Source organism: Haemorhous mexicanus, chromosome Z (genome assembly GCF_027477595.1).
Source record: "Haemorhous mexicanus isolate bHaeMex1 chromosome Z, bHaeMex1.pri, whole genome shotgun sequence".
Classification (NCBI taxonomy): domain Eukaryota; kingdom Metazoa; phylum Chordata; class Aves; order Passeriformes; family Fringillidae; genus Haemorhous; species Haemorhous mexicanus.
This window is the reverse complement of record NC_082381.1, coordinates 46942156-46962532: the sequence shown is the minus strand read 5'-3', so window position 1 is coordinate 46962532 and position 20377 is coordinate 46942156. Positions and strand designations below refer to the sequence as shown.

The window sequence follows — 20377 nt, the reverse complement described above, 5'->3', positions numbered from 1 at the left end:
CTGCCAGTGTATGCAAACAAACTGGAGTTTGGGATGGAAGTGGGAAGGTACAAAGGAAAGCCCAACTGGATTGCTGAGACACTGAGCATAATGTAGGAATTCGATGAGACTGTTGGTCGCCTGATAAATTTTACAGTTAGTGAAATAAAAAGAAAATGTTTTGGAGCAGCTATTCAAATAAAGAACTGCATGTTTAGAGTCTACCTGCATATTTCTGTGGTTTGTTGTTTTGTTGCATTTTTTTTTTAAACACTAATTAGAAAATGTCTTCCTACCAAAAAAGCCCCAAAAGATTTCTACCAGGAGAAAGGTATTTCACCCATTTCTTAGGAGCCATGTCCTTGCTTTTGTTTCCAGGTCAACATACACAAACATGTCAAGTAGTACTGCTACAGGAGCTAACCCACCAGAATAAACAAACCTGCAAGCATTCACACCATGAACAGTCTTATTAAAAGAAGATCACCATGGATATTTCTCATGTCTAGAACCAGAGGAAACAATAACAAAGTGTTTCATTTGGTTCATAAGTTAGGGCGCAGACAACACTCCCCAAAACAGAGCCAATTGCCCTAACTTGTAAAATCACACTCACCCAATAGTTTGAGCATCCTGCAGTATCTTCAAAGTGGTGCACCCTCAAACCTCTTGAGTCATAAAAATCAAAAGGGGGAAAAAGCTGCATCTCTCTTCTGTATCCTTTATTCCGACATGTGAAAAAATTACAGAATAACTGATTGAAGATAAAAATCTGAATAGGGACTGGGGCTTAGGTTTTCATTATTAAATTAAACAAGAACACGAGTGTCATAATTAATTTAATTTAGGACTCAAATACTCCTTGAAATTTTTATGATTACAGTAAAGGGCAATCTTGGCATTTAGTCTCATGCTCAAAAAAATCAAACCAAAGTTCTTTTATCATGCAGTTTTCATTATCATCTTGTTGGGTGCACTGAATTACTTATATGTATTTATTTTAGTCATTTATGTCAGCCATCCCATGTCACTAGCATGCTACAGTGTTGTAAATAGCATGTGAACAATTAAAATTTTAGCTACTTAACTTATGTAAACTCCAAGGCAAGTTCTGGCTGTCATACTGGGGCACCAACCATCAGACATTTGACTGACTGCAAAGTAAAAAATAGGCTGTCTATTCGTCCCTGACACCCTAAGTTACTTCCAGAGTTCATAAAGAACTATAAATGTACCACCCAAGCTCACAGTACTGGGATAAAATGCTAAGTGCTGCAGTTTACAAGGCAAGAGCAAAAATACATCATTATGTCAGTGAGACAGACACAACCATGTCAGTGGATCCTACACCAAAGATTCATACACCCTGCAGGATAAAAATACAGTTCAATTTAAAAAAGCATCAGATTTTTGCAAAGCTATATATTATTTCATTTTGAAAGGTCATCCAGATGTGAAGGTGTCAAACAAACCTGAACTGAACCAAGAATTTTAATCAGCATTCAAGGGGTACTGACTATGAAGAATGTTCTTTTGAGAGCCTGGACGTGCCTATCAGTTTCTAAAAGACAGTTATGGGGGAAGCTGGGAGAGAAAAAATAATAAAAGATGAGGACTTTTTTAAAATTTTTTCAATTCAGTGTCATCTGGGTTTGGGGGCATTATGTTGTTTGTTATTGGTGGTTTTTTGGGTTTTGGGAGGGTTTTTTTTTGTGGTTTCTGTTTTGTTTTGTTTGGTTGGTTTTGGTTTTGTTGTTGTTATTGTTTTGCTTTTTAAAGGTAACCTTAGCTGGGGAACAGGCAATCTTCAGGAGTGGAACATGGAGGTTCAGGCCCACAGACAGATGGATATGCTTGAGAAAGAGGTGAAATTTTTAAGGAAACCAGAAGTAGTCATCACAATTTATTTTTTCTTATATTATAGAAGTTTCTTGCAACTCCTCTGCCTTTGGAGTCCCAAAAGGCCCCCAAATAGTCAACAAACAGTCTAGCAGAGGCAAGCTACAATACTGCAGTAGGGATCAGCCATGTGGTAAAACAAAAACCTTCCCTCTTCTCCCCCAGACTCGGGGGTACATATTGCCTGCACACATAAGGGAGCAAGAGCAGCCACAGAAAGAGCTTTAACGACAGCACACAAACAGTAACAGGAGCATGAGTGCAGCTATAATCCCTTCTGTGCTGCTGTGTTCTGTGGCATGGAGCAGGTGAGTGCTGCTGGCTCTCAGTACACATTCCCCAGGTTTTTCCCTTTGGCTTGCAATCCTGATGAAGACAGACTGCAATATTTTTCCCTTCTTTTACCTACAGTATGAATTCCAAAACATGTGGAAAGAACATTCAGTTTATTGATGAATATTAAAATATTTCAGATACCCTAAGCTAATAATGTATTCCACAGCGTTCACGTAACATTATGCCTAAAGAATAGGAACCTGTGAGAGTGACTTGGGCTCAAACAGATTTACAAGTTTGAATAAAACTGATTCACACACACACACACACACACACAACTAGTTAACAACATAGACAATAAAGACTTTGCACTGAAGTACACTAAAGCATATGTAATTATATTGCATCGTACTTTTAAAACATTTTAAAGACAACTTTCCTCCTCAGAGAGATTTGCAAAGCCAATCACCTGGAACAAAACCAAACATTGTATTCCCAGCTACTACGTGAATCATTGAGGTTCACTTCTAATAAAAGCAGTGTAGTGCTAACAAGTAAAATTATTTTAAAATACACTTTTTCATTATATCCAATTGCAAGGTTTACTTGTGTCTTAATTGTGTCTAAAATCACTTTGATTTTGCAGTGTTACTACCTTCTATAGAGTATTTTTTCCTTCTTTTTTGTCTGTGCAGCAGTCCCATAAATATAAAGACTTTACAAGAAAAAATCCACCAAAACAGAACAGTAAAGTGAGGTATTTCTGTTTACTTAAAGAGGCTCGCTGCCTCTTCTCATTCCTTTTATTGGCATTGAAGCAAACTGAATAGTTAGTTGCTAAACAACTTCAAAAAGGAGTTTGTTCCTTTTCTGGCCCACTTTTAGAACTGCTTTGTTTTCTTTGAAGTGAATTTTTAATATCTAACAGTCCCATCTCTTCTGTGTAAAAACATAGAAACTTTATCTAAATATGTTTTTCCTTTATGATCTTATCATCATCCCTTTTACATTCTGTATCCTTCATTCACAAAAGAGACACAACAAGACTGGAGACAAGTAATAGTTAGAAAAATGATTCGTGTTTTGTTTTACATTTGATTGCAAACTCAGTCTGACCTACCAAGAGAGATAGGCAATTGCCTCAACCTAAGGGCAGATTATCTCCATACACAAGAGGCAGAGGAAAGGGATTTCAGTCAGTAAGTTTTTTCACCTTTTACTAGGGAATCATTATTTTTGTAGTTGGTCTGCTGCTTTGATGACACCATGTTCTGTTTCACTTCCAGACTTGTGAGAATACATTTTGGGGTCCAAGTCGCAGTTATGAAACTGAATTTCTGTCTAATCTGAGGGTCTGCTTACAGGGATCAGTACCCCGCATCTGGCATCAGTCAACATCCCCACTTTAAGCAAACAGGCAAGGATGGATTATCAGTTCAGTCACTACTGTTGTCCCAAGCAGCTATAATTTGACCAAGATCAAGCAGGAAAGAAAACTTAATTTGGTTTCTAAGTTGTTCAGAAATTCCAATATCCTAGATTTTGATAGAGGCTTATCTTTCTTGCCCCACGTCAGCAGCTGTGCTACACAAGTGTCTATCTGCCTTATCAGAAAGCCTCTCAAATGAACACTTCTTAATATCTTTCTTTCCCAACCAACCACAGCAGCAGCAGCCAACTTCTTGCAACAAATATGTAATTATTTTAAATAGCACAGTTAAATTAGACTCAGATGCTCTGAGCTATTGCATAGACTTGATGATATTTCTAAGACACCACTGTAATTTTTGTGGAGAAGAGTTCATCTAAAAGTCCCCAGCATGTGCCAGTCTCTCCCTTGTGCAACAGCTAGCATTAGGCAATGCTGGCCCAGCAAAAATTAGACCCTGTGCACCACTGTCCCCTGTTAGGTTCTCAGCAACTACCAAGCAGTGTGGGAATCAACCCACCTAAGAAAAATACCAGGTGAAGAAAGAGGACAGCTCATTTCCAGCTCTGAAGTCCTCTGAGAATGTCAAAAATAAATGTGAAGAATCTGAACAGCACTTTTTCTGTTGCCTGCAAGTTGTGGATAATAGGAAAAGCAAAAGACAATGGAGGGTAATATTAGTTCTCTGTGTGGTTTGTTCTGAAGTACTTGGTATTTAATAGCAGCTAAATCAGGCAAGAAGGCGTAGACTGGTTTGGCAGAAAGTTTGCTCTGATACGTAACATAAAACATATGAAGGTGATCTATTTAACATCTGCATTTCTACCCTTGCACAGCTTTTAATTCAACAGGAAGTAGGGAAAGACAGCATATATGGATATAGATATAGATGATATAGATGTAGATGACATAGATATAGACATAGATATATACACACACTTTTGAAAGGGTAGGAGAGGAAGACTTTGTTTTTTTGTGACCCACAGGGCTGCTCATACTGAAAAGAACCTCAATGGACCAGAGGGTTTCTGAGCCACACATGGCGCAGAAATAAAAAGAACTAAATAAATATATCTGGGTGGAAGGAATAACGAGAGAAATAATTTTTTTCCACTGTAAAATGTGTGTGTGTGTGTGTGTGTGTGTGTGTGTAGCTTCAGTATTTTTCAGCAAAACTGCAGCCAGTGGAGATGAGTAAGAAACTGACAGCTTTCCTTGGATATCAACCTCATTGATAAATTTTCTGTGTGGACAAGAGCTTGAGTTCCTAGGACCCACAGACCATATACTTGGTATTTATTAATGGGGTACCAGAGACATGGTCTTATACTGATCTGTATATTATTGAAATAAAGAATCTTACAATACCTTCTAATGCAACTAACCACCAGTATCCTAAACTCACATTTTTTTCCCCTTTTTTTAAAATTCTTTGGAAACTATGCCATTAAATCAAAAGGAAGAAGACAGCATTAACAGTGCAGAAAGGAGAAGATAACTTTAAAACACAGTTTGCATATATTTGTTCTACAACCAGTTTCTATTTACATTTGGAATTTTATAAAATTCTGTTATTGTATTCCCAGGCAATAAAATTCCAATTAAAAAAATTAGCTGGAACACAAATATTTTCCTCATCTACAATATGACTGAGTTATTCCTACTCTTGGAAATTTAACTTTTTCTCTTTACTTTTAGCCACAATTTCAATATTTTAAATAAAACAAAAGAAGCAACTGGTGTTAAGAATTCTGGGGCAAAGCTGAATCAAAAAACTGCTGCCTTTAGCATTGGTAATAGCCAAAGAAGTGTAATGTTTAAGGCTTTAAAGTTAGCCTTCTTATTACCTACAGATATTACCTTTATAGATAAATGATTAGTTTCTTTTATTTATTCAGTGATATGTAAGGTTGAGGTGACGTCTGGGATGACTTCCTACAACTTTTTCAGTTTTCGTTAGCATTTGTGGGAATCACATACATGCATCAGTGTCAAGACAAACTCGAAAAGAATTAATCTTTAAATAAAAAGGCACATTTAAAGAGAGATTTCTATCAGTGCATTTTACATGACTATGAAAGATTTTGATTTCATCCACACTCAGCAGGGGTGCCTGTTATTCAAACCATGTGGTGTCTGCTTGGTATGCAGGGCATAAATACTGCTGCTGTCAGCATTTGCTTTAAAATCTGATGCAATATATTACAAAGAAGATTTGAACAATCATAACTAAAATTTGTTGGGAAGACATGAAACAAAGGTTTGAATGAAGTTGAAAACTTATGGAAACAATAAAATCTGAAATGTTATAAAAAGAAACTTAGTATCCACATGGGAACTATTCTACAATCTTCTTAGCATATTTTAATCAGACATGCCTAACAAAGTAATACAACCAACTTCTATATAAACAAAAACATGCCTACCTTCCAACAAAGGGATTAAATACTGCAGTTTACATTTTTTGCAACTACCATATATAGGAATACTTGGTGCAATCTGATGGCATTAAACTTAGAAAAAATGCACAGCCAATTAGCAAAATAGTTTCCGACATATATCTCTTTATCAGGTCTTTTTTCATTATTTTCCACTCTCTAATCTATATTTACATTGACATTCATACAATGTCATTTTAACAGCTTTATTCCATCTACCTTTATTTGGTCTTCTTAAACCTTATGAGAAACTCTTCTCTGAAAAATACATACAGTGAAAAGCATAACCACCACAACCTGCAATATTTAATTTATTTAAAGTTTAACTATCAATGTTGCTCTAATTTGATATTTAGACAGGTCTGTGGGAAGTTATGAAGGAGTTCAGATGAAACAGTGTTCCCAAAAGAGATCTAAAGATGTACTATAAATAATACAGCTGATACAGGACTTGAAATAGAGAACTGTGTCATATTAAATATTTTATACTATGTAACTTATTGGTCCAGAGGTTTTCAAAGTCTTATGAAAACATGACTATATACAAGGCAAAATTAAAGAAGCTGTGTTAACAACTTTTTACAGATGAAGGATCCTTTGGAACATTGATCAACGTTTTAGAGAAATTGTGACAATAATAGAAATAAAATCTGTGTCTCTGATCAGTATATTAAAATGCATACTACTTTGACATTCAGTCTGTGCTTCAGAAGACTGGTCTTCATCTACACACAAAAATATCCTTCCTTTCCCACTCAAGTAGTGAAGTTTCCTCTGCCAAGCTTCAGTTGCATTAATTTTAACATATTGAGGATTAAAAAGTAATGTAGAAGCATAAAGGGAACACCTAAATACACAGCAGACAATGTTTACAAACATGGAAAGAACTCCAAGAAGGGTATATGAGATAGTAAAAGATATTTTGCATTATTTATAGTGATATTAATTAAAGGAAATGAGACCAGCACTGCAGGATTCAACTAATAAAAATGTTGTTTTGCATATTTAAGATTATTAAAGATTTAAGATTATTTAAGATTATTATCTTAGGAAGCAGAAAGGATATTCTTAAGATGATGTTAAAGTCATCTTTTTTATAGGTGTTCCTTAGTCTGCTGTAGAGAGCAAACTGGTAAGTTCCTAGGCAGTTCCTGGATCCAATATGGTTAGTCTTTAATTAACTATGTTCAGCAGAAGTATTTTAGTATCAGATTAAGACTAGTCTTTCCTGACAACTATTAATATGTATTTGATTCAGCTTCAAAACAGATTACAGGACCTCTTGAGATCCTTTCCAAGATAATTTTTATAAAAACAGCAAGATGGGTCTTATTGCTAATATATTAAAAAATACAAAATCACTCTGTGACCACATCAAAATGCTAAATTCTACCACCAGAAAAGTGTTTTCCACTGACATAAATGAACAGTGAAGAATCAAAGTTTGTTTATGAAGATGAATACAATGAAGTTGAGTCTGAACTGATGACAATCATTATTTTTATTTCATATCATTACATGTCACCATCAAGTATAAATTCTATCACAAATCATGAAAACAACTTTTAAGGGACATGTCATAATTAACCAAGGATAAAGGTTCTGATGACAGGATGCCCAATTATTCTGATGGCAGAAGAAAAATACATCTGAACTGTGCTTTTGCCACTTTTTCACCTCTTTTTTTTGGCCTCAGCACAGCCAATTCTATTTGCCAAGATGGTGATATATCCCTACGGAGGCATCCACAAAAAGAATACCTCCAAATATAAAATTCAAATATTTTGATCAGTTTAACCAATGGCGAAGATTCTACAGTTCCAGTTCTCAACTCTTGCCCTTCCATGTGTATGGCATACTTATTTTTTCTTAAAGAAAAAGTAATGGTTTATTAAAAAGTAATGATGTGCAATAATAAGAAAACAGCAATGTAGTAACAGTAAAGTCCATTGTCCTTTATTCACTGCTTCATTCTCATCATCAGAAGCCAGCTTCCATAACATCAAAGGGCTGGCCAGGTGTGGGGATTTTGGGCTTTCTTTTAAGAATTATTTTTCCTGCCTACTGTATAGCTAGACTACTGATATAATATAGCAAACATTTTTTTTTTGTGTTAGACAGATAAATGATGGTATTAGAGCACAAAGTTTCTTAAAGAGCAATGTTGCAGGGACTTCAGTGACCACAAAGCACAGAACCATCTGTCAGACATGGTACCAGAATGCAAAGGCCATGTATTTCTGGCTTTAGCTTTCTATTCTTTCTAAAGATGTTAATCCTACCTCATCACAGTTACCCATTTTGCACCAGTAACAAACTTCCTCTCATTTCCTTGCTTTGATGGACCTATGGCACCAGTTTTATCCCTAATACATGACACCTTGTATTTCAGTATCTCACTTCTTATTCTATATCAGTATCTCACTTCTTATTCTGAGGCCACAATAAATCACCTAGAGCTAACTATTATACCAATAAAAGGAAAAAAATTGAGATGCCATTTCAAAGTCTCTAAAGTATTTCAGAATAACAGTTTGATGAGCCAGAGCATAAAGTTCAGGCAGGACTTATATCCAGTGGTATTCTGTGGGGTATGTGAAGTGGTGTGTGGGTACTGGTTAAATTTCCCACTTTCCAGTACTCCACACTCAGATAATACACATTTCTAAACACTACCACCCAACACCAAATCCCTAAGTATACTATTAGGCATATATTGGCTAATAATGTGATCTGCATATTCCTCAATCTTGCCATAATCTCCTATTTACAATTAGAGATCTTGTTTCAAATCAGGGCCCTCAGAAGCTGGGACAATGGTGGTCGAAGTTATTCTGTACGTTTTTTTTAAATCACAAGAACTGTGAAAAGACTACAATTGAAGCCATAGTTTGGGTATAAATAATGACTCAGACAACTGTTTTTTATTTTCATTTTTGTTTTCACTGACTGAGAATGTAAATTAAACTTTAGTGCTATTGTGCTTTGTTCTCCCTCTCGGTGAAAAAATGTGTTCTGCATTAAATTGCATGGATAAACTCAAACAGCTCCAAATATCACCCTTCAGCTTTTGTATAACACAAGAGCCAAGAAAAGATAGAGAATGTGGTTTTATGACCAACAGATGGTGTAATTGGTATCATAGATGTTTTTATGTCAGGGGGTCGTAGGTTCAGTCTCCATCTGGAGCCTTCTCAGATCTGCTGTGTAGCCCAATGATTAAAGAAGCTATATTTGGTCAAAGACACAACCACCTGCCTGAGGGTAAAAGAATTGCTTTCTTGATCTAACCGTTATACTACAGTTGCCTCCCATACTACAGTTTTCAAGCCAACCACTGCAGCAGTTAATAACAGGACTGCACAAAATATTCAACACCAATTTTCTCCCATCCTTCGAGTTTCTCATGATCTTTTGACAAATCTCATAAAAGTAAGTCTTGTCTTGTTTACATGAGTGAAAAGCTATTCTAACTCAGGATAATAAATAATTATAAAGGACCAAAACCCAAGGAAAAGGAAGCAAGTAGACTGGCTAGACCTTAAGAGATTCAGCATTGTTCAGTTGGCCAAGAGGGCTCACACCTCCCAGTCAGAATTAAGATACACTGATGGTAAAATGCAACATCAGTGCTCAGCACAATTGATTTTAGCTACAGTTTATGGATTAAAATACTAAAAAATGCTCCAATCCTACAGTGTTAAGTTTGTATGTGGTTTACCTAAAGGGTGTACAGACAGATCAAACATAGTAATTTATGCACACAATGAGATCGTCAGTTTACTTCCCTTTTGGGGTGAGTACCAGCAGTAATAAATGCACAAAACGAGTGAAACTGCAGCTTCACTGGAAACCAATACTGTCACTTCTATGAAGCAGGGAATCTACATACTCAGAATTATTACACAGTGCACCAAACTTGCCTGGCATACCTGCTAATTCAGTTGTTCTCTATAGAACTGGTGCCAGAGTGTTTGCCTGGATAACAGCAAAAATGAGCAAAATATTTCTGTCTAATTAAAAACCACCTGGCAAATTACTAGTTTCATGAAGTTCTGCCACAAAGAATTGTATGACTCTTCACAAACTCTGGATAGCAGTACCCCTGTGCTAGACAGAAACCCATCCAGGATCTAAATTTTAAAGATAATGACACAAGCATGAGTAAAATGATTTCATTTATCACATTTATGTGCTAACACATAAAAAAAGCAGTGAAGTCAAACTCTTTCAGAATGTTAAAATATTCTCTTATATTCTGTTTTAAGGATTGTCCCATGCTAATGATAAACTTGGTCTATATTAGTACTTTAAAATATGCTTTAACACAAATTAAAAGCTAATATTAAATAGACATGGATAGTTTCAAAATTTAAACACATACTTATTATTTTAACTGATCATAAATACAAAGAAAATAACATGTGATCTCATTACAAGCTTTCAAATTTCTTTTCCCCTATATGACTGAACTGACAGCCTGCTAGATCAGTGTAATCACTCAATGAGGACTTCTCTGGCAAACTACATCCCTGATGTAGGTTCAATAACACAAATTCAATATCACAAATTTTAACTGTTGATAATACACAAGACTATGTGCTTCTTTTTGCAGATCCATAAGCAAAATATACAAATGTCTTTTGAATATACAACATACACATAAGACTTCTGAAGACATGTGTCTTCAAAAAAGCAGTTGCAGTTGTTTGACTGCATTTGCTTCAATGCTTAACATATATCTGCATGGGGTGTCATTCACATGATAAATCTTTGCTGGTATAAAAAAAACTTGAGATGCAGTAAGAGGGGGAAAAAGGTGTATTTTCTCTCTCATATCACAAAAATATGCATTTCTATTTATTTTTACTTAACACAAGCAGTGGATTCTTTTCCTTTAACACAAAAAAGATATTATTTCTGTTGCAGAGCACTCTTCCTAATAGGCTGTGCTTTGGAGAGAATAACAATTGCCACTTCAAAGAAATAATATATATTTCCATTCCAGTCACCTCTATGTAGCTGAGACATTTCAAGTAGAGGCAGGATTTATAAAAATGAGTAAATTTAACTGACCAAAATATCTATACTAGATGCTGAGTATATTGCTTAGACATTTGAGTGTGGACAAATGGAAACACCATCAACACAATCAATCAGCAGCCAAAAAAATCCAGCTGGTTAATTTAAGTACTTCTGTGTGAATTAATGTAGCCTGTCCTCATGGGTGCATTATGTCCTCTTCTTCCAGTTGTCTCCTCAAATCCATCAATACTCCCTTTAAGGGGTGATAGACAAACACACAACATTGTGTACTAGCAGTCTAAGATTCTGCTGGGACTACTCTTGTTCACTGAAAGTAAAGGGCTGTGTCAGTCAGTCCCTTCAGTCACCAAGTAACATACTCAAATGGTAAATAGCTTGGGCATTGTGCAAATTTCATGCTGCTCAAGAACAATTTCACATTAAACTACACCAAAGGCAAATGCTTTGCTGCTATTTTATCACCTGTTACAACAAAAACTCTTTCATCCATGAGTTAGGTCACTAAATATTTCTTCTGTCCTGCTGACTGCAAAAAGAATCTCTTTGGCTAAAGCAGTACACATGCACTGAACTTTTAGGGTTTTTCCATTTTAAGGCTTGAAGTGGCCAACACTTGTTCAAACCCTGCTGTTTGATACCAACTTCTATCTCTGGTCAAAACTGTTAGGAAGTTATGGAAAGACTTTTGTCTAGTTGTTTTCAACAGCTTTTTTTGGGTTACACCAGGCTGATGGCTGGTTGCTTCTGCAGTTTCTCAAGACTCCACCGTAGGTCCAGCTCTCTTCAGTATCTCGAAGAACAACTTGCATTCAGAATGCCAGTGGGAGGAGCTGCCTACTCCCTTGAAGGCAGAGAGACCCTGCAGAGACCTTGACAAATCTGAGGACTGAGCAATCATCAGCTGTATGGCATTTAGCAAGGAAAGGTCCTGGATTCTGCTCCAGAGAGAGGTTAACCCTGGATGTACAAACTGGAGAACAGGATGCTGGAAAGTAGTGCCACAGAAAGGCACACAGGAGTCCTTGTTGAGGGCAAGTTGAATGTAAGTCAACTTGCAGCCAGGCAGCCAGGAGGACCAGTTGCATCCTGCGGAGCATCAGGCACAGTATCACCAGCCTGGCAAGGAAGGGGATTGTCCCACTCTGCTCTGCTCAGCCTCACCTTGAGTGCTGGGGGCAGTTTTGGGTGTCACAATATAAAAAGAATACAAAGCTATTAGAGAGTGTCTACAGGAGAGTAATGGAGAAGGTGAAGAGTCTAGAGCAGAAGCCGTATGAAGTGCAGCTGAGGTCCCTTGGTCTGCTCAGCCTGGAGAAGAGAAGACTGAGGGGAGAATTGTAAGTGGAGGAGCAGGGGAAGACTGGTCTCTTCTCTGTGGTGACGAGTGACAGGACCTGAAGGAATGGCCTGAATTTGTATCAGGGGAGGTTTAGGCTGGGAATTAGGAAAAGGTTCTTCCCTGAGAGGGTGGCTGGTGAAGAGGGTCCCCAAGGAAGTGGCCACAGCACCAGCCTGGCAAGAGCTCAAAAAATATCTGAGCAACGCTCTCAGGCATATGGTGTGATTCTTGGGGCTGTCCTGTGCAGGTCAAAGAGTTGGACTTAGATGATCTTTGTGGATCTCGTCCAACTCAGGGTATTCTACGATTCTGTAGTCTCTTTTATTAACCCAGCAGAGAAAATGTATTTATAGAAAGATATATGAATACTTAATAAATTCCCCTTGATATCACACACCAAATTCTTCCCCCAGGTTGCAAAACATATATATAACGTCACTAATTTGCTGGTTTCTTTGTGATGCATCTGGATCTAATTTTGCTGTGAGGTGAGACACTATTTTATCTTGCAAACAGCTTCTGATTATGTGACAATTCTCAGTACAAGCTCACCATTCTCCAATGTACATTGTTACTGCCTAGACTTTGAAGGGACCAACAATGGGTGAGCAACAATTCTGGAGGAAAATTGCAGACAGAACTGCAATTCTGCAGACAGAATCTGCTGCAGCTCTACTGCACCACCTTGCAGTCAACTTACTACTCTTAACCAGCATCTAATGAGCACTTGTGTTTTGTGTTCAAATTGAAGGCTCCTCAAATACTTCTAAATTCCATCTTTGTAAAAAACACCATCTTCCATCATACTCACCTTATAGTACTTAAAAAATGTTTCCATTTTTGACCTGTAATTCCAGCATAACTGACAATGCAGCTGAGAACCACACTCTGTGGTTTCAAATTGGGAAAAAATATTAAAATATTCTGTACCTAGAGGTGATCATTGACACCTTGAGTATTTGTTTCCACAGACTTCAACTTACACTTAGCATTCACCAGCACTATGCACCATGGAAACAGGTCACTATATTTTCATTGGCATCATCAAATAAATAAAATTAATTTGTACAATCATATTAAAGCAAACACTCACTACTTGGGTTATTTTCAAGCATCTAGCAATGCATTTAGTGTTGGTGTTGTCCTGAAAAACGACGGAAATAAAGCAGGAAGATGACTGGAAAACAAAAATGCAGGAAATCAAAAAGGTTAAACAAGAAAGCAACCTATTTAAAAGTTCTAATATTTTAAAATCCTAAACATTAAAATTCTTATTCTCAAAACAGTAATCAAGGTTAAGCAGTTTTTAAAGTTGAGCAGGTAATGGATTTAAAATTTGTTTATTAAAAAATTTTAATAAGCAAATTTTAGTAAAACTATCATGCCAAGTTCTTTTATCCATACGGAAGTCAGGAGATTTATTCTTGCAAATGCTGATTACTGTTTAGTAGTGACTCTTTGTATTTAGCCTGTCTTTGAAAATCTAAAGCTGGATTTAAAAAAAGGATTTCACCAATAGTATTTCACCAATAAAATATTCGATCAGAACTGTCATAGACAGGGATTTCATTATCACTGAGTATTCCTTACTATCAGCTGCTTTAAAGGCCACTTAAATACTCCCATGTTTCAAGCCTAGAGGTTGAATACAAAGGAAAAGGAGTATTATTGCCTGTTTAGATCTGTAACTAAAGGGAATGTGAATTCACTATTGACACTAAGGCAAGTGTCACAGAACAGGAATCAGAATTATAGTCACAGAACAGAATCCCAGAACAGGCCAAGGTGGAAAGGGCCCCAAAAGATCCAACCTTTTCTGAGAAGGGAAGCCTAAATGAAACTATCCAGCATCCTGTCCAGCCACATCTTGAAAATCTCCCATAATCCACAAGGAAGTGGTTTTCCAGTAACTGACTATTCTCCTCATCATAAAAGATGAAACCTTCTCCCATGCAACTTGTACATATCAGACTCCATGTGACTCACCTTGAGAAACCAGGTCTACCAGGGGTTCATGGGGTCCATCTGTCAGACAAGAAGAAAAGCATCTTTCTTTGCTCATTAGCTTGCCAAGTTGGTGAAGAGCTGTGGCAAGGGAGGTTCAGGTTGGATATCAGCAAGAATTTCTTCATGAAAAGGGTTGTCAAACATTGGAACAGACTGCTCAGGGAGGCAGTGGAGTCACCATCCCTGAGGGCATTCAAGAAATGACTGGACATGGCTCTTAACGGCATGGTCTAGCTGACATGGTGGTGTTTGGTCAAAGGATGTACTTGATTTCAGAGGTCCTTTTACAACCTTAACAATTCTATTGTATTATACTGCCCATGTAATCTGTGGATGGCCCATCCCTGGCACTGTTCAGGGCCAGGATGGATCGGGGCTGGAGCAACGTTGTTTAGTGGAAGGCACCCCTGCTCATGATAGCTGATACTAAAATTATCTTCAAGGTCCCTTTCAACCCAACCTCTTTTATGATTCTATTGCCATTCTTCATGTGGCTTTTTGTGAAGAAAGCTTCTGCACAGTGTAGACACAATGCAAGAACTGGAAAATTGCCCTCCAGTTTTTCTTTCTTCACAGGGCATGTTCTCCAGCCCTTTGGTCATCTTTATGGTCCTCCTTTGGACATTCTCCAATCTGTCCTTGTCCTCTTTGAATTAGAGATACCAGAACAGGAGCACAGTCTGACAAATGCTGCTTAGAGTGAGACAATAATTTATTTTTGGCCTACATAAAATGTAAGTTAAACAGTGGATTGTGTACTTCCAATTCTACTTAAGCTGTTCCTTCAACTCCAATATTTACTGGTTTTTGCCAGTTCAGAATCCTCCGCTGGAAGATACAACTCCATTATACAAGTAGCATACTGAGCTAAGTGGTAACACCTCTAACAGCAGAGGAAAATAGAGAAATCTTATCCATAAAATATGGTAGGCAAAATTGCAGCACTTTATTCTGTAACGGTGTCTCAAAGTTGGGGCATATGTCATCCAAACTCAAATTTGTTGATACATCAGAAATTCTATTCTGAGTCACAACAAAACTGTATCTGGTCCAGTGTCTAGCTTCCAATAGCTGTTTTCAGCAAGTGTGTGCCACCGAAGTATTAGAAATTAGACATGTATACACTGTCCTTCTCTGATAGGTACTCTTCAGCAGATTTAGTAGCTTCTGTGACTTCTACTACACATATTTTGCAATTACCTAGTACATAATGGACAAGAAACTAGAATCTGGAAAATCTATCAACAGCAAGACAGAGTAAGCCTGTTACCTTATTACCATGAAAACTGCCAAAGAACATAAAAACACTAGAAGAAATGTTATCCAGACATTTCCTTTTATTAGGACACTGAAACAGTTTAATGTACAAATGGCTTTGTGTTAGTTGTAAATATTTCCTCTGTTTAAGCAGCATTTACAGCTCTGTACATTTACATGTGCACTTCTCTAGTCATCTTAAGATGCAAGACACTTTTGTGGTAGCAACTTCATAGATCAGGGAATGCCAACACTCCGCAACCCTGTTTAAAATAATAAAGTCCAGATGGAGTGACAGAAAGGAGACAGTACACCATTCTGTGCATTCACTGGGTTCATATTTCAAAAGTGAAAAAAAATAAAATCAAAGTTATTCAGCCATACGTCTCTTTCTTTCTTAATACCCTCCTTATGCATTTCACCTCCTCTCCAAAAATAATGATTACTATAATAAACAGAAAAGGCATCTGTAGTTTTTCCTATAAAAACCATGAAACTACACAAATAGCAATCAATTATTTTTAAATATTCAAGGAAAATAAATCTCTTTAAAATATGAATATATATATACCATGTAGGCATGTTTCTTCAAGATAAAATATTTTGAAAGTATAAATTCTTTCCAGTCCATCCCAGTCCTCATATATTGTAAAAAATTTGTTTTATCAAGACAATTTCAATAAATGACCAACAGTCATTTTTACAACAGTTTTACAATTAAAATGCCCTCCTTCTCAACTGTCAGATATTAATAGTTAATTAAAAAAATTACCAACATTTATTCTTCTTCACTATTTAAAATACTGGATTTATTATCCACTTAGCTGCAACTCTGTTCCAAGTATGTGGCAAAGTGAAATACATAAATTAATTGAAACAAAATTTATTTTCAAAAGATACTTTGATATTTGGGATAAGGTCCCTTGTGTTTGATTCATCTCACAGTATCCTACCTAATCGGTTTACACTGAACTCCAGTCTCATGCCCACATCTGAAGAAATGGATGGAAAAAATACCAATTCATCCAAATGTAACTACAAAGCAACTAACACAGATTTGTTAATATATTTATCAGCCAAGAGCACTGGGCATTTAAGGACCTTAACAGGCTTCTGATTTTTCAAATGTCAGAAGTTTAATCAGAATCACCTGCTGTCTCCCTAACCCCAATCAACATTTTTCCCCAGAGCCAACCATTTCTTCATCTGCTTGCCATGACAGAGACATTTATCAAAAAAGTCAAAATGAAGAGGAGCCAGATATGCTTAAACTGATCAGGGATTTTCTTCTCCATCAGTTACATCTCACAAGTGTCTTAATTTCTTACAGAGACCATGCATATAACCTCTCAGTAAAATACATATTACAAGAGCACTTCAGCTTCTATCAAGCAAGGTATTCACTTTACTGTGAACTAAATGCTTCTTTCCTATATACTGGTAAACAATAACAAAGAACAAAGGCAGTTTTACCAATGTTTTATTGGTGGGTATGTGTTTGTCAAATGACTCAGATTATGGCATCTCTTAGCAACATTTTTTAACTTTTATTTCATCAGAACTACTTAGTCATAGATTTGAAATTGCTAGAAATTTCACTCTGCTTCTACCTTAGTTGTCATCACTTCATTTAAAAGCAAAAATACCCAACAAACCAAGAACAAAAGTAGCAATACAAATCCATGTATCTAAAAATTATTGCTACTTCTCTAAGCACAACAAAAATTCCACCCCATTTGCAGACAACCTAAAATAAAATGAGAGAATTAAATAGAGATTCTGCAACCTAGGATTTCAATGCCAATGGTTATTTGCTTACCTTCCCAGGCTTATCTTAACTCCAAAACCATTTAATATGCTGCACTGGAATCAAAGTACCTCATTTGTTCAAAATTTATACATCAAAGGCTTGACTTCACTTGAATTTGCAGTTTTCAATTATCCAGCCTTAAATGGCTCAAAAGCTCAAAGTAGAGCCATAAAATTAAATTTCCATTTCTCGTAGTCTCTGAGGGTCTTCAAGATGACTACTCTGCACTTCAGTTCCAGTCTGTAAAATGGGAGTCAGTCTCATTCTGCACTTTTTTCTCTTCTAAATTGTTTGCTTCTCACTGGCTTTTACTCACAGTTAACAGAGAAAACATAAATGCCACTGAAATAGGGATTCTCTTTCACATTGGGATTTGTTTTACTACATTGCACAGATAATGATTTGACTATTTCAAATGTCAAACAACAATCACAGAAATGCCCCAACACAACTCTAGGTGTTCTATCTGAACGTACACAGATGAAACTTTTGAAAGCCAGCACAGAAACAGTCCCTGTGAACTGAAGGAAGCATAGACTATGCTTACCTAAAGCAGAATATTTAACAATATGTGGTCAACCATTCTACAAATCCAATTGTGTAAGTAAAAATCTGAATCAAACATGATTAACTTTATATTTAACAATGATGTTTCTCAAAAACAGTCCTGTAATCCTTGTAGTAGCAACCAAAAAGGCACATAAGTTACAAAACAACTCAACACATATTAGGCAGAATACAAAAATTTCAGACATGCATTCTTAAAGCAAAATTGTGAAATAAAAAGCTGTATTTTCTGTTTTATAAAAAGATACGTAATTCCTTACCAGTTTCCTGATTGAAGTAAAGTGTCCATATATGTAATGTCCATCTGTGTTTACTTAAAATCTTAACAGCACAATCTTGAAACATTACTTTCAAGTTACTTGGGAATTTTATGAGCATAGATTGACTTGTGTTTCAGTAGTATTTGTACCATCTAAACTCTTAGTAGCTATCTGTGAGTCTTCCCTTCTATAGATGTTCGCAGAAAAGCTAAGCACACATCATTTTTGTGCTTAAAAGTAGTTTGACTAAGCTAGTATTTAGTTGCAGTTTCAAAGCCTTGGTTCCTTTTCCATGTTGCCTATTACTCCTCTTCAAGATTGGTACAAAGCTCATCTGAACATACTATACTGGAATTACAACAGTTTCGCAATTCAGAGGTTTGAGTTTAGATATTTTAAAGATAATAGTATGAAAAACCTCACCCATAATATCAAACATGCATATAATTACATATGGAATGCAAAAATTAAATAGTATTTGATATGAATTTACTCTCTGGCCAGGCTTTCTTAAAACCTGGCTGCCAAAAATGGTTAAGAGAAAGGTACATAAACAAAAAGAATTGAATGTCGTCCCTCCTATAATTCAATAATAAATGACATAATACAGTACAAAATTATCTCTTAATGTGTTACCCTTTTGGTAATATTAGGAACAGTGTACTTTCATTTGGAAGGTGGGAGGGATAATTGAAATTTATTTGAAGTTCCCACATTCTAAGAAAATAGAGAGAAAACAACACATTTTACATGGTTTGGGGTGAAACTGAATGTTTACACACATTTTTGAGAATGTTTAAGGGTTTGAGGAAATAAATTTAAAACTTTTTATACTAACTTATGAAAGAGTCATGAATTCAATAGTGAAATCCCATTTTAAGTAATGCGAGTAAATGGTAGAGTTTGAACTGGAACAACACTGTCTCATTCACTAACTCCAAAATTCAGCATTCTTTCCCTGACTGCATTAGAATCACTCTAGAACAATTTTGTTAGTCAGCTTTAAATGCCATCAGTGGAAGAATCTGTAAGTCACTGTATAGTGTAATACACTTATCCTGATAATGTGGGGAAAAAGAAATCCAAAAACGGCAGTCTAATTCAGCAGAGACTGTGCAGCTTCCTTAAGAAGTGATGCAGCTTTGTCCAGTTCTTGTTCTGTTTGTTCCACTGTTATCACTACTCGAATACTAGAAAAAGAAAACCAGAACACAGAAAGTAAACTTTCCTCCTAGCCTTCCACGTAGAATTGTATTGTACTAATTTCAACACATTAAGATCACTATGTAGGGAAATCATTAATTCAAATTCAACCAGGAACAAGACATATGACAAAACAGATGTGATCGAATTACTTTTTGCCTCCGCTCTGCCACCCCACCATACACACTGCAGAAAAATGTCACCTTTTTTACCTACAGAGTAAGAGTAATTTTCCTCATGGAAATGTGCCTGCTAACAGGCTACATGCTGATCCCCAAGATACCAGTAGTTTTGATAGTTATTTCATGGTACTAGCATCTTGTAACAGTCACTGAAAATATACCTCAAAACTGGAGCCTCCCCCATTTTTCCAAGAACCAACTATTCGATCCACTGTATTGAACAGAACTCCATTGTTGTATGGAAAAGAGATGGCCATAGCCAAAAAAAAAAATCAAGTAACAAGTTAACTTTCTGCTAACCTGGGTGGAGGAAGACATTTTTCTTCTTTTTCCAAATAGCGAGCCTGTGTTAACGCAATACCACTATTCATGCACTACAAATAAAAAAATACAGCAAGTCAACCTGGAAATTTCTGATAGAACATCCTTTTGATCACCAAATACATATAACTAACTTCTATTAATGTGGTGTAAAGATAAATGCAAGTTATTTCCCAAATGGAGGTTGTGAAGGGTGTGCAAAATCATCTCTTAATTTCAATACAGCTTTCACACATAAAACAGTTTAGGATGCAGTGCCTTCAGTTTTGACCTCCATGTACTCAGGCAAACATACCAGATTTATCAGGCATTTAAATCCTATTTAAACATATTTTCAAGGAAGTTAACTTCAGAATTTCTTTTT

General features: G+C 36.3%; 1 protein-coding gene across 1 annotated transcript in view; it reads right to left on the bottom strand.

The window, feature by feature from the left end:
* Window positions 1-15730: 15730 nt before the first annotated feature.
* Window positions 15731-20377, bottom strand: part of SPTLC1 (serine palmitoyltransferase long chain base subunit 1) — a 37330-nt gene continuing 32683 nt past the window's right edge. The window contains exons 14-15 of the mRNA XM_059836843.1: window positions 19993-20066; window positions 15731-19497 (exon numbers count right to left, since the gene is read on the bottom strand). Coding sequence (XP_059692826.1) covers window positions 19404-19497; window positions 19993-20066 — 168 coding nt within the window. The 3' untranslated portion in view covers window positions 15731-19403. The remainder of the gene's footprint in view (window positions 19498-19992; window positions 20067-20377) is intronic.